The 17731-nt window shown below is 41.3% G+C and overlaps 1 protein-coding gene across 1 annotated transcript; it reads left to right on the top strand.

The window, feature by feature from the left end:
* The first annotated feature begins 6701 nt into the window (after positions 1-6701).
* id3 (inhibitor of DNA binding 3) lies at positions 6702-8845 on the top strand. Its single transcript, XM_036542339.1, has 3 exons — positions 6702-7127; positions 7513-7593; positions 8173-8845. The coding sequence occupies exons 1-2, from the start codon at positions 6825-6827 to the stop codon at positions 7564-7566; spliced, it is 357 nt and encodes a 118-aa protein (XP_036398232.1). The 5' UTR covers positions 6702-6824; the 3' UTR covers positions 7567-7593; positions 8173-8845.
* Positions 8846-17731: the final 8886 nt, after the last annotated feature.

A 17731-nucleotide genomic window follows, 5' to 3' on the forward strand; every position in this document is an offset into this window, starting at 1 on the left:
GAACTGGATCCTCTAGCTGGCTCTGAGGAAACCACAGCATCCACTCTGTGGCCTGACTCCCTTCCAGTTTTCAGTTTGCTGATGAGCTGGACAGATCCTCCCTTGCAGTAAATAGACTTCGCTGGGGTTTCAGATCCGCACAGTGGAGACGACCGGCCGGGAGGAAACACAACAGAGAGGTCTGGCTGAACCATCGCTTCATCGCCGTCTTTTTTCTTATTTTTTTTTTCTTTAGAAATTATTTTTGGCAGACTACTGGCCCCCCAGTCTCAGGCATACTTTCTGCAGTTCTCCAAGTTCGAATCTCCTGTTCATTCTCTCTTTAAAAATGCTTCATGGAAAATGTGTTCATGGTAAACATGGCGGAAGAGTCCTAGGACCATGGCAAAGGTGTTCCAGGCCTTTTTCTTCAGAATTTCAAAATTAAGTGATTAAGTGACAATTAAGTGATTAAGTGACAATACTGCTGTGTGACATTATCATGGACACTTGCTGTGATGAATGAAAATATTGCATACGTTTTCTGCCATCAGATAAATAGCTGCATCATTTTTAATGTATCACTGTTTTATTTGTCGGTGCAGCTACGCTGCTTTCCTGCTCTTTGGAAAACAGCGTATAGGTACGAGTCACATCTCTCTGGAACTTCCCCTTCTGTGTCCATTTCCTCTATTACTACTCCTGAGACCTGAGGGGGGGGGGGGGTGTAACAGCAGGACAGGCAAACCTTAATCTCTGAGTTTCCTGTGGCCTCCACTGAATGAGCCAGCGAACCAGGATGCACTCACGCCAGCTTCTTTAGAAGGGATTGATTTGCAATTTAAAAAGTAGGAGCACAAAATCAGGATGTCCCCACGAATGCTTATGCAATATGAAAATTCATTACTGCTATATTTCCGCCAGATGTTGCCTTACCTCAGTTAGTTTGCCTTTAGTTTGGCTGAACAAAAGCAGAAACCCACGCCAGAGATGCGTCCACATTCCCAGCGTGAAAAAGATGGCCTGATAATAAGGTTAAAGGTCCCTCTTAAAGGATGATTTTTTAGTGGGTATCATGCTTCTTTTTCATTGAAGCAAATTATCAACACACAATAATGCAATTATTATCTAATACAATATTTTATACAATATTTATTATATATATTTATTTATATTTATTATTATATTATTATACTGCAATTAAGTCAATCAATTGGTTAAGCATGTATCTGCAAAGAGATGCATTTCCCAGATATTTCCAATTATATGCAAATAATAGATGGTTAAATTAAAAATGACCATATGTTGGGCCAGAGGCATTTGCCCCTTAGGTGCCGCAGAGTGACCAGAAAGCAAACTGGCTTTCTACTGCTCCTTGTTTTGTCCGGCCATTTCCATTCAAGTGAAGTAGCTCGCTATAGCCATAAGAACCATGCTGCATCGTTATAATACTTTTCATAATGTTCATGTCCTTCAAAACATGTAGCATGAAATCCATTTCATGTTCACTCCAAAAATGGCTTTTGCCATTCATGTTCTTTCTCGTGGACATAGCATCATCAGTAACGTTGTTAATAAAGAGGATGTCATTTTTCTTCTCTCAGACATGTGCAGTCTTAATATGTGCAGTTGATTAAGGTATTCACATATTCCAATTGTCCTGTAACGATGTGAATAAGATGTATTCCAGTGCTCCACGTATCTCACTGCGATACTGTTTAATGTTTAATGTTTAATATCCCTCACATCACTCAGTGCAGGGAGTGAATTTGCCGCCATTTTCTGCGCTCCCTTCTTCTTCGTGCCCCGGCTCAGACCCCAGGGGATTCTTATGAAACAGGAGGTCTTTAAAGTGAACATGAGGATGATTCTATTGGAGCTGAAGGTGAGGGCAAAGTTAATTAAGTTACCACCCTCAGGACACTTCCCAGAGAAGCTGCTGTACATTTGCAGCCCCTTTGTTATCTTGCTATCAAATCTGTCGTCGGTGCACATCACCACCCAATGACATCCAGTGTGAAGCGTTCACACAAAGCGGTGCTAAAATTTCAAGGAGTCAGGCTTTTTTTTTTTTTTTTTGGAAAGCGTCATTTTTGTGTTTGTACTTTGTGTTCTCCCAGGTAGGGTTTCTCAAGCACGCTTGCCTCAAATGATAGAGTTACACTAAACTGAGGCAAAGAAGAGAAGGCATAATTATTGTTAAACTGAATAAAATGCACAGATGGTTACAATCACCGTCACCACAGTTATGCATCAGCAGCTCAGAATTTGCTCTTTACATTTTCACTGCGTTCCTAAGCAGCATTTTTAAATGGTCTCAAAAAGTCACACAGAGAATGTTACGTGTCAGCTAGGACAGACATATGAGGATGATACGTGTGTGACATATTTCACAAACCATCCACCCCTTTGCAGCTCAAGGATACGATGTTGCATTGTTGCACAGGAGACGGTATCTAGAAAAGAAAGGCACCAGCCAGGCACATCTGCAGCAAGGGCTTTGCGCCTGCCTCACTGCTGAGGCAAGTCTCGGTCTTTCAAGAGATGTATAACTCTGCTAAATGTCACAAATCAACAAAACCAACAATGGTGTTCTCCTCTGGTGAACCCCCTTGAAGATACAAAAAAAAAACAGCTTTTTGTTGTTGTCATCTTCTTCGATCTCTGCTCTGTGGTTCAGTCACCAGGCATGTTTTATTTTCCTCCTTTTTTTTTTTTTTTGCTGTTGTTGTTTTTCAGGTAAACGTGGCCCCACTCTATTCTGCCACTACAGAAGTGATATTTGTAAGGTCTGCAGACCACAGCACCTGCACTACCTGTCTGTGCATAAACGCACATGCGAGTGTCCACTGTGTCACTCTTCGGCATGAACTGCTCAAAAAACGATGTGTTCCAGGCTGATAAAGGCAATAAACGCGTATCTTTGTTACTCTCTGAATTCTACTAGTCCCAGTGAGACCTGGAACAATTAGCTTGTTTTTATTCTCTCCAAGGGATACACTTGACCTTCGGTGGGTCTTTCTCAGATCCTTTGCTATTTTACTCCCTTTCTTTCCCAGAGGCAATACCGTGGTACATCCCTCTGTAGAAGGAACTGTACCTATGTCTCAGTGACCTTCCCATGGTGCTCCGGTCACTCTGTGGGTCCTCATGTCACCGTCACCAAAGGAATATTTAAAAAAAAAAAACCCTGCAGAATCTGAAGCCTGTTAATATTTTACATTTGCAGAGTTAGTTACGGATGCTCCTTTGACTCAAATGTTTCCTGCATCTTCTAGATTAACATTAAAGATTCACAACAAGCTATTAACAATTAACATTTGTTATCATAGGATATTCTAACATATAGCCTCCTATTCTTATGTATAATTTCATCCGTGTTCGATTTATTGTTAATTTATGAAGATTTAAACAGTTTGTTTCAATGCTCATTTTAATCTATCTATCTATCTGTCTATCTATCCATTTATATGTCTACAGGACGTGTGTGCGTGTGTGTGTGTGTGTGTGTGTGTGTGTGTGTGTGTGTGTGTGTGTGTGTGTGTGTGTGTGTGTGTGTGTGTGTGTAAAAAAACACTGTGCTCGGTAAAATGCAATACATATAAATTTGACTGTATATATACTACTATATATATAACTCATAAACTTCTCTTGAAATTGAAAATAAAACCGTCAACAAAAGGCACCCTCAATCCTCAATCCAGGGCGAGTCGCGCGAGGAGGGGCCTTCAGCAATACGGTTATTAATTGAGTTTCCCACACATTTCCATCCAAAGCACCCCGAGACACTCGTGATCTTTTTGTCCACCCTTTCCCCTTTCCGAATAGGATCGTGTGTGTGCGCGCGTCTCTATGTGAGGGCACCTCGCATTATTCTGCACTTTCATCTGTTGTTACCAGTTAAGAAATAGAGAGGCTTTGTTGACGGCGGGTTGAGGAAAACCGCCTTGAAAGGTTTTCTTTAGAAGGGGGAGTGAAGGGCGGGGGGCGGTGGGGGCTGCTAATTATGCATGGCGATTGTTGATAGCTTGATTGTCTGCGTACAGCTGCACACAGAACCGGGGGAGAGGAGAGGGCGGGGATGCGGAGGGAGGCAGACTCACTGACGCCAGTCTCGAAATTCTCCCATCCATTGGAAAAGAGCCTCGATTGTGTTGAGGTCTTTCCGACAGCGCGGCTCGCGGGAGCACCTGATTCCTGTTCAGTCACACCAGTGTCACAGACGGACCACTCTGGAATCCGCAAATAAGCAATAACACAACGCCGCACACATTAACTCGCCAGCCACTGTGCATTGTTGTGGTCGCAGTTCGCCCTTCGAAATGAAAACAATCGGATTCAATAAGGGATTACTTTTGCCTTTATTTTAAAATGAGATTTAACACATTTAATACATTCATTTTTTATTCTACGTATTCGCTTAGGCTGACCAGTATGAAGTCTAAATCACGCATTTATTATGCATTCAAAATTTTCCACACATTTCATAACCTTGTCTTTCCCCAGCTGTGACCCTAATCGGCGACATGCCTTGGTCATACCAGTCATGTCCTTGTGACTTGCATGCGTATTTTCAAAAGAAAGAAAATTCCTGCATTTCAAATCGGAGCAAGTCATGTCGCTATCGGCAACAAAAGGGGGTGCATAGCGTCAGTCGGACTGATGCGGGGAAAATATAGCGATAAGCATATCATCTCTAGAAAGTCAAAGACAAAACATGTGTTAATGACCCCAACATTCCACAATAGTGCTATGAGTTCATTTTTCTTACTGTAAGATATGTTCACCTCACCGCAGGCTTTAGGATATGTTACAGAAGGTTCACTACAGTTAAAATACTTTTATTATTCATTTAAATTGTTATAATGTCAAAAGGTAGTTCTTGTTTCAAATAACAATTAGATTGCAGATAGTCGTTCTTAGACGTTTTTGTATGAAATACGTGCATCGGCAAGGCCTACTTTTGCAAGTAAGGATTAATTCATTAAATACATGTAGCTATCACGGTTGTGTAACTTGGACCCCAGTTTAGCAGAAGAAAGGCAGAGATCAGTACGCGCTGACACCCACATCTGCACGCTGCTGGAATGGGGGGTTGGATATCGCCCGGTCCGCCCGACTGACAGGAGCGAAGCTCATTGACTTGCTTTGGTGGTCGGGGCGGGCTCAGCAGCCTGAGTGACAGGCAGAGCGGGGGAGGAGGTTCTCGCCGGTCAAGGCGGGCCCGTTGCCAGAGGGACGCGTTGGAGCGGGTGAATGGATGACGTCGGGAGACTGGCGCCAGGCTGTCTGGAGCTGGCGCGTTAGATCAACACAGCTGGGATGGAATAGGACACACAGCTGGCGCGAGGGTGCATTCCTCCACAAAAACAGGATTGTGAGAAAAGGGAAAATAAGACCAAATAGGAACAGAGGGGACGCGCTTTGATGTAAACTAATAATGCATGGGGTTAAAAAGAGAATGGAGTCATTTCAGAATGTTTTAAAACGGGACGGGACGGGACGCGAGGTTCAATCTCTGTTATCCAGTGTTTATTTTTAAAAAATGGTAATAATTAAAAGTAACCCTCCCCGTTACATTTTTCCTGTCCCCATTTCTCTGTTCTTAACTTTATTTCTATTTTTCGCTGACTGTGGGTTGTTAGAAGTGATCAATAATCAAATACTGGCAGAAAGTTATTTTTAAGTAAAGGCATGCTCTACACGGCCAGACGGACTCAAGATGTTAACTTGACTACAACAAAAAGGGGGGAGAGTATATTGTGTATCCCAAAAGTTATTCAGCATTGAACCAATTTTGGGCTCATCTGCCGCACGTTACAAACACTCCTTATAAGATTCATATTTGAGATTTTTTTGGCCCGAATGTCATCAACCTACATGATTCCACAGTAGGCTATTTATGTTTTCTTTTCACAGAAGCATTACAGAGGTTGCCATAACCATTGGCACAAATAGCTATTGTATAAAAATATAAAATGAGGAAAAACACTTATAGCCTACAACTCGTCCGTAAACTGTCAAAGTAACATGCTGTGTAACATACAACAAGCCTAACATAACCAGTCGAAACTGCTTCAGAACTGTAGCTCAGCCCACAGATGGGTGGATGTGACTTAAATTTAAACGTTAAGTTTACATTTGACAGAATATAATGTGCGCTTCTCCCAAAATCACTGCCCTGAACAACATTAGCGGCGAATGCTCAGCAATACTGGCATGCTATTTACAGTGGGGGTGAAGACGCGTAATAGAAGTAGAAAGAAGGATAAGCCCTGACGCCAGACTGTCTGTGAGAGCAACAAATTGGGGGAAATAGGCGTATCTGACTGCTAGGGATCGGATAAAAGTATGTGTCATATTTTACACCGTCTTCACCGGATAATAAACAGTAAATCTGATGTTAACCGAGTCACCGCATCTGCAGAGCTATCCGTTCTGTGCTGGAATTCGGCCAGTAATTTGGGTATCTGATTGATTGAACTCCCCCGAGTGCCGCACTTTCTCTGGCATTGCTTCCTCATTCCTCGAATTACCACACTGCTTGACGTTTCAGAAGAGCCAATCGGAAACCACATTTTTACACTGAGTCGCGCTCTTCACGCCAGAGCGCCGTCTTATTGGTTTATGAGAACATAAGGGTTTGTTTATTTGTAGGACAGGGGCGGGGTTGCGGGGACTGCTGTCTATAAGAGCAATCCTCCAACGCACTTACTCATCCGTTCGCGGCTGACTGGTTGGTAAAAACGAGTAAACGAAGGGCAGTTACTAACGACTTGCAGCTATCGTTATCACTTCTAAGCATCTGTGTTGATTTCGCAATCGTTTATTTTCGAAAAAAAAAAATGAAGGCGATCAGTCCAGTGCGATCCGTCAGAAGCTGCTACGAAGCCGTGTGCTGTATCTCGGAGCAAAGCCTCACGATCTCTCGGAATAAGGGACCCGCCGAGGAACCCATGGGCGCTCTCTGTGACATGAACGACTGCTACTCGAAATTAAAGGAGCTGGTGCCGAGTATCCCGCAGGACAAATCAGTCAGTCAAGTAGAAATACTGCAACATGTCATCGATTACATATTTGACCTGCAGATTGCGCTTGAAGACAAGTCGTCCGAGATGACCACGCCAGATGTGGTCCTGTCATTAAAGGTGAGGGGTCGAAGCGTTTTGTATTTACTGTGTGTTAAAGCAAGCGTCCTTCATTCATCGGTGTTACAGCCGTTCCCTATGGCTCTTCAGAGGATGTGAAAGGAGTGAGGATTATGACGCCGTTATACCAAGACGGACCCTGGGCCATACTACTTCAAACTAATTTCGTGTTATCTGATATTGTTAGCTGGACTGTCCTTTCCTGCAACAAATGTGTTCCTTAAAATTTAGTCATTCATTCATTCTTATTGACGGTATATGATCTTCCAATGTGTTGCTACTCAGAGGCGAGATGCTGTGTGGCAAATACTTATAGACATGGTTGTGCTTGCAACATCACATGTGTCATTGCTAAAGAGATGTGCTTCCATATTTTTTATTACAGGCATCGGACATTAACTGTAATTTCTCAAAAGAAGACGGGGGACTGTGCCACTAGCGGAGGAGCATGACTTCAGTATAAACGGTCAGTTTTGGTTTAACGTGGTTTCCATGCTACTCTCTTTTAAAGTCTATGACAAAAGATTTTAAAGTAGGTTTCTTGATAGCGACAAAGAAATGTTGAATTATGCCACGCGTATTTTTAAGAACACTTCCATATTATAGCCAGATGCCATCCCAGTCAACCAATATTTGAACCTATGGCATCCTATGGTATAGGCTACGGCTGTTTATGTTAAAATAAGAATTCGTCGTCGTCAAGGGGTCCATTTTAATTTAATTTACAGCGGTCTATCGAAATGACGCTTATTGATTGATTCGTTTATTCAGAGGATTGTCGTTTTTTAGCGCATCTTTCGTTTTTTTAGCTCCCCTTTCACGGCCTTAAATAACGTTTTCATACCTATCCATGCCTTACGTTGGTCGCCAATTAGCAAATATTGCACGAGCTGCGGATTTGTCGTTATCAGTCGGAGGTTAATGAAAGTTCCCCTGCAGGCGCCAGTCTGTCTGCGGATCTGCCCTCGAGCAGCCTGAAAGGAGAGAGGGAGAGCGAAATCTGACTTTTTTCTCCCCCCCCCCCCCCCCCCCATTCACTCCGCAGGTGCGGGAAACGCATGGCTCCACTTCACTTCGGGCAAGACCGAGAGGAGGAGGAGGAGGAGGAGGGGTGGGCTCTCTTTTTGAAAAAGGGAGGTGGGGTTCTTGGTACAAGATTAACCTCGGCCTGTTGTCACAGCCCCTCTCTGGTCACCAGACGCCTCAGCACACCAAAAACGCAGAAGAATTTCAAGGACCGATGAAGCTATTTTCTTTTACCATTTTACCCCTCTGTGTATACATCCAGCCTGTTTTTTTTTTTTACCTTTTTTGTCATGTTACTGGACTTGGACTTGTGGTGCAGTATTTTGTATCACACCCCAGCTCCCTCCCTTCCTTCCCTCTCAAAAGACTTTCCAGGCTGTACCCTCAGACTTTCATTTTTTCTTTTAGCCCTGGTCCTTTGTATTTTTTGAAATGTTTAGGATTTCCGTGCACCCAGGTCTAAGTGATTGTGTACATATCTTCGGTGTGGGACATGGGGTTGGCTTGGGAGGGGGTGGTGGGGATGGGTCTCATGGATGATAATTTGAACTCAAATAATAGAGTTCATTGTGAATGTTTGTGGGGATTGTGGATTCCTGCGGACGATGTAGAATTGCCAAGTTTTATAAACTTTTTATAAAAGTATGCTTTACATGTACCTTTTTACATAATAAAAAAATGAAGAAATTAAAGAGTGGTGACTCACTGGAGTGTCTGACACTCCTCGTACGTGTCAGCTTCACGTTCAGTAGAAATGAACTGCAGTTCAGTGCTTCCTTATGCAAAAGAGTCTTAAAAACAAGAAATCCCCAGGTTTCCTGTCGGAAATCTACCCTTGAGCCAAGATAAAAAGTAAAAGTACTTAAGCAATGAGTAATGCGTGACTGGGGGCGTGGTGGTTATTTACAGATGTGGATATTTTGTTACCATTTCAATACTATCAAGGTTGTGGCTGGCAGATAGCAAAACCCAGTGATAGTTTTGTTGGACATGCCAAGTGTTGTAGCACTAACTGTTTGGAGTAATTTGGTACGTTCAGTTGTAAGCCCTTTCCCTGTGTCTCCTTCTTTGAATACATGATTGCTTTATACAAGAAGTGCAGCAATTAGATATGCATGTCATAGGATCCCTGAAAGGGAAACCACTGTTTTTCAGGAACTTGAGGTACAGCACAGGGTTTAAGTTGGGTCACATGCTTGCCATTTTAGCTTACCTGCTCAAATCACATAGCAGGGTGCACCTGAATCACACAGCACTGAGTCCTGTGTTCAATCAGCACCTAATCTTGAGCTCTGACACAATTCAATGCAAGTGGTATTTTTTCCACAAATAACAGTTAAGGGAGTTCACTAATCATCAGAGCGAAAGCAAAAGAAACATGCACTGGCAAACAGAAATACTTGCATTTAATGGTATCAAAACTGAGGACAATTGTTGATTGACTCCTGGTTAGAATGTTGTCCCAGGGGCATGCCATGGTTACTCCTGATTCCCTGCAGTGTGGATCATTTTATCACTCGCTCTGTACAAACATGCACAAACCTATATTAACACAACTGCATATACAGTCATTGTGGGGGTTCGAAACGTAAAGGGTGCCTTGAATGTAGGTCTGTAACACACTGGCATTTTCCATTAAGAGTTTGGTTTTTAATTCACTATGAAGTGGAGAGGAAACGCTATATGCTGTGATTAAGAAGTGAAACCGCTTTAGAAGCCTCATTTGCTAACAAACCGCTTTGCACTTTAATTGAATGGCCCGCTTACTCAAACTTCAAGAGGATGTCTGTGGTAAGGCACAGGTAACTGCTGCCGGCACAAGCTGTCCGTGCCCTTCAAAGAAACTACAGTCTGAAAGCGAACACAAGCCTCAAGCATTACACCTGTGTGGGTCACACAGGTGTTCCTCCAAAGCGTAGGTGAAACCGTGGGTGTGCCCACAGGGTTGGAATGACCTGCTGTGACTTCACCAGGTCCCGGTGAGCTGGGGCACAATGAATCCAGACACTGTGCTGCTGTCAGCCTGGGTTTCCTGCCTCTGTCAGCCTGGCACAGCCCTCTTGCCCTGACATGGAAGATAGCATGACAAGGGTAGCAGTTTTGCACTGGTGACATTCAACCCTTGAAACGAGATCCCAAAAGCAAGGTATCGGCTCTTTTCAATAGCAATGTTCCTGAACATGTTTGTTCATGGAGGGCTCCAAGCACAGTTGATGCCTCAGTATTCCTTTTTTTTGTTTTTGCTATTGAGTGTCATGTTCTGTGAAGACATACAGGTGTGTCACCTCTGAGCCACCATACAAATAAAGTATTGTAGCCTTGGGGCACTAGTCACTCAGGGTGCAATATTATGGGATGCAAAAGAGAAGCGGATGCAAGACATAGCCATGGCACCCCCTGATTAAATTCAAATCTTGTACCCTCAATGAAAAGAGAAAACAGACTGTGTCTTTCTGGCCAGGCACAGACAGCTTGACCCATTTTTGAGTTCCTATATTTCCCTGCCACTGTATGACTTGGCACCAGTTAGAGTCTCAGGTGTCTAAAGCTGTCAAAAGCCAACAGGGCAGAGCAACCGTTGTCTAGGGAACAGTGTAATGGCAATACCAGTAACCAACACGCACCCGTATGCAAGGGCTAACAGAATTGGCAGAAGTATGTCAGAGACTTCCTTAATTGTCATTAAATGTCATTTTCATTTTCACCAGTGAAGGGTGGGGTTAGAAGTGTTCTTTCTCAGATGGGAAAAGAGGATCTGTGACATCTGTGACATGAGCAAACTTGTGCACTGGAATGGGGTCTCACAATTCTCTGGCCAGTCTCTCATGTCTTTCCAGACAAAGGTTCACACACATAGTGACTGGGCCCTTCCCCATTTGTTTAAATGGCTCTGATTTTGCTTTAAACTGGCAGTTTTCCCCCTCCTTCTTGACTAAGTTCTCGCTTGAACCTTGGACTTTACTTTTGTTATTTGCTGTAAAGGTAGGATTGAGAGGACTTCACCTCCTGCATTTTTATGTCAGGATTTAAATACCAGTATTTGAACCAGTTTAATAACCTATCACATAGGCCTAGTGTGCTCTCAGTGTTGCTGTGACATTGCTTAAAAGTTACAGTAACTTTACAAGAGTGACTGTGCTAACGTGCGGTTGGAATATGACTGGGGTTCATATCTGCATAAGGATTAGCCTTGTTTGTATTTCAGATGTAATGGATTACAGTTCTACCCCTCCATTTTATAACGATTACCAATATTTTTATTTTTATATGTATTTTTATATTACCAATAATATTTTGTTAAAATAGATCTTACTATACTTTTTCAGATATGTCATTATTAGGTAAATTCGTTTTCGGTGAAGGTTGGGGTATTACTTGAGGTAACCCCAGAGAAGAAACTGAAAGACAGCTTGTGAATATAAAAAAAAAACCTTATGGATTAAGATTAATATATGACCCGATTTCTAACGATCACACGTTTTATAACCGTAGAATCAAACTGTTAGGTATTTATTACCCAAGACGGCCGAAACGTCGTCTTCTCTATCCCGGAGTTCTGGGGGATCGTATTTGATAAGCACACCTGTGGCATTTAGTGGAAAACTCTTCTCTCGTCGCAGGTGTTGGCTGGCGCCGGGCAGTCTGCTCCTCCCGCCCCCACAATCTCTGAAATCTCTCCCAAAAGTTCACTTCGCTTAACAGTCTGGGACATTCCGGCCTCTTCTTCAACCCCACGGTCTGCCTCCGAACTGCCCGTGCCACCAAACACACGTGACCGTTTTTGTTGTTTTGTTTATTTTAGGCAAACTAACAAATATCTCTCCCTTTATATGTAAAACATCTACTGAAAACAAATGCTGTAGTATCCTGGCGGTGATTCATTCGCATTCCTACGGATCTTCATTACAGATCCTGGCTACCGTTCTTTGTGAATCAGTGATAATGCTGGCGCCAGGTACATAAAACCCCATAGTTAAATGCTGTTTGAACATCTTTTGAAAGTGAATTAAGGGGAATTGCAGTCTATTCATCACCGAATGTTTTTCTTCTTTTTGGGGGGGGTACAATCAAAATTTGTTGCAAGACATACCTAGAAGGTGAAGGTGTGAGTAACCTATTATTTAAATCTCACAGTTAATTCATTTAGGATTTTTACTTGGTGTTGATGTCATGAACATCACCTCTGTCTAACGGTCATGTAGATGTCGTTATTTATTGTCGTTATTTCCAGTAACTGTGTGATATAACTGCAACGAACGGCGTACCGGAGCGATCTCATATAGAAAATAGCATAGCCCTATAGGCTCATTTCAGCTGCTGTGGGGACATCCTGTGGTTACAGTGAGAATCTCATGCAGAACATCTGCTTTAAAACACTACAGTATAACTGCAGGCATTGAATAGGCCTACATTGATTTCAGTATCCAAGTTACGGTCCTGCCCCAATGATACATACGCGAAAGCCAAACAAAGCGGTTAAAATAGATACAAGCAGCAACAGCCGATAAATCGGCTATCGGCTATAAGCGCCTATAGGTGGCCGAGGAGTGGTGTGTGTGTGTACGTTTTCAGTTATGACCGTCAACTGTGAGACAAGAATGCCCTCTACTGGATTAATCGTGTACTGCACAGCTACAAAGGGCATCGCTTCTGTGAATACATAAACACATACATAAAACCATACAATCATCACCCACGATTGCTTTATCAGGCTCCATTGAATTCGTATAATGTGTATTCTTACTTTAACTGGGGAAATGTCTTTGTCTACGCACTGTAGAATTCCTAGTTATTTCCTGTTGAAATACTTTATCCCATTGTGAAGATATGTCCAATGGAGATAGCCTACGTCAAAAATTAAACTAACAAAATAAGTTATTGAAAAAAAAAACAATTGGAATGAGTAAATATGTGACAAATCCTTTACCTTTCTGTAATAACGATACAGTATGGCCATCATAACTTTGTACAAGGCTGCTTTATGTACACCTCAGGTGTGTTATATTAAAACACACTTCATTTGATTATTATCTAATATTAGCCAATGCACGTGAGCTGGGGACAGTGACCCATGTAACTCTTTCTCAATGGGCTTAATGTATTTTACTGTACTCTTAATACAGATGAATGGCAATGAGAGAAGAATTGCTATTCATAAGTAAGTTAAGCACTGCCCTTAATGCGAAAGTTCAACCTGCATTTGCATTTGTTGTCTGGATGCAACAAAAATGTATACATATACACATATGTATGTATTTTTGTTGCATCAAGACAACAAATGCAATATATATATACCATATGCATGGTATGTGTGTGTGTGTGTGTGTGTGTGTGTGTATGTGTGTGCAATGGTGCAAACATTTTTTTTTCATCTGAAATGAATTGCAGCCTTCAAAAACACAACCACTATCCTCTTTTTAGTTTTTAGGTATCATGTAACATAGGGTATTACTCGTCCTCTCCCTCATGTAATAGAAAGTAAAGTAATGCCTCCAGACAAAGCAGCAACCAAATACAATCCTGCTTCCAATGATATTATGTTGACTTTAACAGCAGGTGGGTCCTATTTGTTTTCAGGTGTATATGGAAGCCAAGCCCTGGAATGCTGATTCAGTCAACACTTCTTGGATTTGTGACATACAGGTATCATTCTGGCTCTGAATGCTGACACCTTTGAAGCAGCATGTTTTTCTCTGTCCTGAGAGCATTTCCTCAAGAAGGACCCCAACACAATATTCCACTCTCTCCTGGCAGAAAGTTGGCTAGGGGAGGTATACTCCTTTTAATCCAATGACTACTGTTCTTGTGCTGTTTTAATCTTTAGTAACTGTGTCCATGGCTGTCCAAAATGATTGAGCATTTGAGATTTTACTGTTTGACATTAAAATGACACCATTTGCATTGATTGTTGCAGTTGAGACTACGTGTTTGGGTACTTCAACCCTTTCAACAGCAGTATTTGTTTACATTACATTCACTTGACACACGTTCTTATCCAGGGCGGCTTCCAGCACAAGAGAACAGCCCTCTAGCGAAGATCCTGTCCAGCAGATGGTGCTATTCTGTGCATGTGCTGTGACAATTTAACTCTCCAGCATTAGGCTGAGTAAAAACATAAGCGTCTACAAGAGAAATGTGTACAGAAATTCACACAGGGAGATTTGGTCCTCATGCCAATCTGCTGCAGTTGGTGGCCACGACATTTTGTTCATAAAGGAGAAAATTGTAGAGGATGCCATTTTCATTTGTTTGGTTTTGAGGCCTCTATGGTATCTGTACATACTTTTGCTAACATTAGGTTAGGTGTTTTTCAAACTTTTGCTGGATTATGGGAAATTTTGAATCTGGACATCAAAAATGGGTGCTTGTCACAGTCACAGCGTAATCATAAAAAACTATATTTGGATCTTGTCTCAATCAATCAAATATGCATAGTACTATGAATTTTCTGCAGACAATTGGATATCTGTTTATTTTCATTTAAGGAACTGACTTCAAAATGTAACATACTGCATATACTGAACACACATGGACTCCTGGAATGATCCCCTCCAAAGATGGCCTTTGATGAAGAGGCATCATTAAAAGAGGGCCTTTTTTCCCCACTGCTTTCTTTCTCAACAGCATAAGAAGAATCTGTCACAATTTATGTTTTTTCAAATGTTTTTCACAATTTACTCTTCCAGGAGTAATTTAGAGTCCAGGCTCTAGTGTGATCCCATTCAGACTCCCATGACTGAAAACATACCCTTTCAGATTTCACCTGCATTCCCAGAATGAAGATAGGACTTATGTCTGTCAGGCACAATATTATCACTCCAGTCGATGAATGACATGTCATTTAGTGGAATGTTGCTCATTCAAATTATTGTAAGGCACAATAAGATTAATAGTATGAGGCAAGGTAATCTTGTTCTTGTAATCTTGGCTGCTTTAAAAGCTGTGTTCCCGTTGCTCTTCTGATATGCGCTGAATTTATCCTGCTATAATGCTCATCTTTCAAGAGGGAAGTGAGTGGGAAGTTCTGGGTGCAGCGCTGCATTCACTCCCTTGTGAAACAGTGTTTCCCATAAAAGGTTCCACTGGAAGGAGCTGCTGCAGTGGTAAAAACTAGGTCTTGTAACCTAAACTTGCACTGATTCTCAATCCAGCTCCTGCTCCGCACGTTTTCCATCTTTCCCTGCTCTACCTACCTGACTGAACTCATCAGTGGCACTTTTAATTGGCTGAGCACACCTGATGACAGCATGTTAATCACACTAATTTCAATCAGGTGTGTTTGGAGCAAGGATAGATAGAAGATATGCAGAAACACTGAAAAGGTTGCAGGTTCATGTCCTGGGTGGGGTACTGCTGTAGACCTTTGGGCATGGCACCTAACTGGAATTTCTTCTTATACACCCAGCTGAACACATGGGTGATATATAAGCTATGCAAGTCAATTTTGACATGGATATCTGCAAAGAAAATCAAGTAAATAAAGAAACGAACACTCACCATCATCATTATCAGCAGCAGAAGCATGGCTTATAAATGATCCTCACATTTTGAGCATACCTGTAATGTTGGAGCAATAAATCCTCCTTGATATAAGTTTACATAACTGTCATGGTTACCAGTATGTTGTGCCTATGGTTGCTCATTTGGTTATATGTTAGGCACTTTCTAAGCTATGAGGACAGGAAAGGTTTTCCTTATGATCATTTATAGAACTATGCACACCACTGTGTCATATTTTATGTCTTGTTACCCTGGCACTGTTTTTAGTGTAGTTCTTTATGTCTGATCTGTTACCTGCACTTCTGTAACTACGCTCCTGTTCTTGCAGCTCTTACTGCAAGATAAAAGCATCTGCCTGATAAATAAAATAATGATATAATGTGATTCAGTCTGTGTCTACGCTGTGTATGGAAGCAAACAAGTGGAACCTCAGAGCTTTGATTCGAGTAAATGAAAAAAAAAATCATAATTGTTGTTAACTTGCCATAGTGTGTTTAGCTGCAATGCAATATCAGTGCACACTTGATGCAAGGAACATGATACAACATATTAAGCAATTAGGGTTAACTGCAAAATAAGCACACTTTCAATTTACTAATTCAGCTATTTATAGAAAAAAACCACATTAATTCATGTTTACATTTCATATGAACTAATAAACAATGTAATATTACACTCAAAATAGCAAATGAGTATAATTAATCCATAGTCCTATTTGTTAATATGAGGCTATATTTTATATATTTTCCAGCAGTGGTTGTATTCTTGGAAAAGCTGTATTTGGCTCAAATGACGTATCAGCCAAAGACTGTAAAGAGAATGGCATTCCATGGAAATAATTGAATTACAATGGGCTAATTGCACCACCCATATAAATGGTTTAAACTGTGTGTGTATTCAGCTCAGCAGACCACTGAATTCTATTCAAATTGGAATGACTACTGCTCCGAACCTCACAGAAGAGACACAGTTGTTTTTGTTGTAGAATTTTGTCATCCAGTAGTCTATGTTAACATTTACATTTACTCATTTAGCAAACACTCTTATTCAGAGTTGAAACCCTGAGTCTGAACCTCTGGTATGGTCATTGCAAATGACCTAATAGGACTTTGAATGTGTGTGTTTTGGATTTTTAATTTGTCATAAATATGGTACTCCACCACATGTACCTTTCAGGCATCCCCAGATAGATTAGACTACGCTTTTTCTGAAACAGTTGAAACCGAAGAGTTGTGTGGTGAAGTGTCTTCCTGAAAGAGGTGGTTAAAGTTTGCCCTGTTGTACCAATCCTAAGGTGAAAATTTAGATGTGAAATGCAGCACTTTGCAATACTGTTAAGTAAGTCCCAACCCACTTTGCAACAGCATTGTTGCCTTGTATGTAATTTGCAAATTTAAGAACAAAAACTCAGCCCACAAGCAGTTATCAGCTCTTTGTTCTGAATATGGCCCAGTTATCTTCTTCTTAAATGCTCTTCATTGTGGCTCTATGCATTGGCAGGGCTCCAGACAATGGATGCCAAATAAACGGCTGTCATTGCTTTACTTATATCCTATTCATAATCAATATGTCAATGACAGGAATGAATGCTAGGATTCTGTACATGTGAATTATGGAGCACATTAGTCTAAGTTTATATAATTCGTGTTCCAAAAAAAATACCACAACCACCACCACTACTACCTCTACCAGCTATATGCATGCTCACACTAGTCTTGATTGTGTTGCTTCGTGTGTGTTCCCCTGTGGAGACCAGTTTTGATAAGCAAACCCAGTTAAATAGACACTAATTATTTGACTCCCCCAGAATCATTTATTCACATCACCACCAATTTCACTTTGAGAAAGGTCTACTGCAAAACTACATGGCACTACATTGTCAACTGAAACTGAGAGAGATATTAAAGAGAATTATATACTATGATATATTTAACATATCCCTATATATAATGTACATACCTTTTATTTAAAATAAACACAGATTGTGTTGTTCTGTCTTTATCATTCTGTCGTTATATATACAAGGCCATGCCATTATAGCATATTTTGAATTTTAATTTAAAGCAGCTACAAAACCT

This window comes from Megalops cyprinoides, chromosome 12 (genome assembly GCF_013368585.1).
Source record: "Megalops cyprinoides isolate fMegCyp1 chromosome 12, fMegCyp1.pri, whole genome shotgun sequence".
Taxonomy (NCBI): Eukaryota; Metazoa; Chordata; class Actinopteri; order Elopiformes; family Megalopidae; genus Megalops; species Megalops cyprinoides.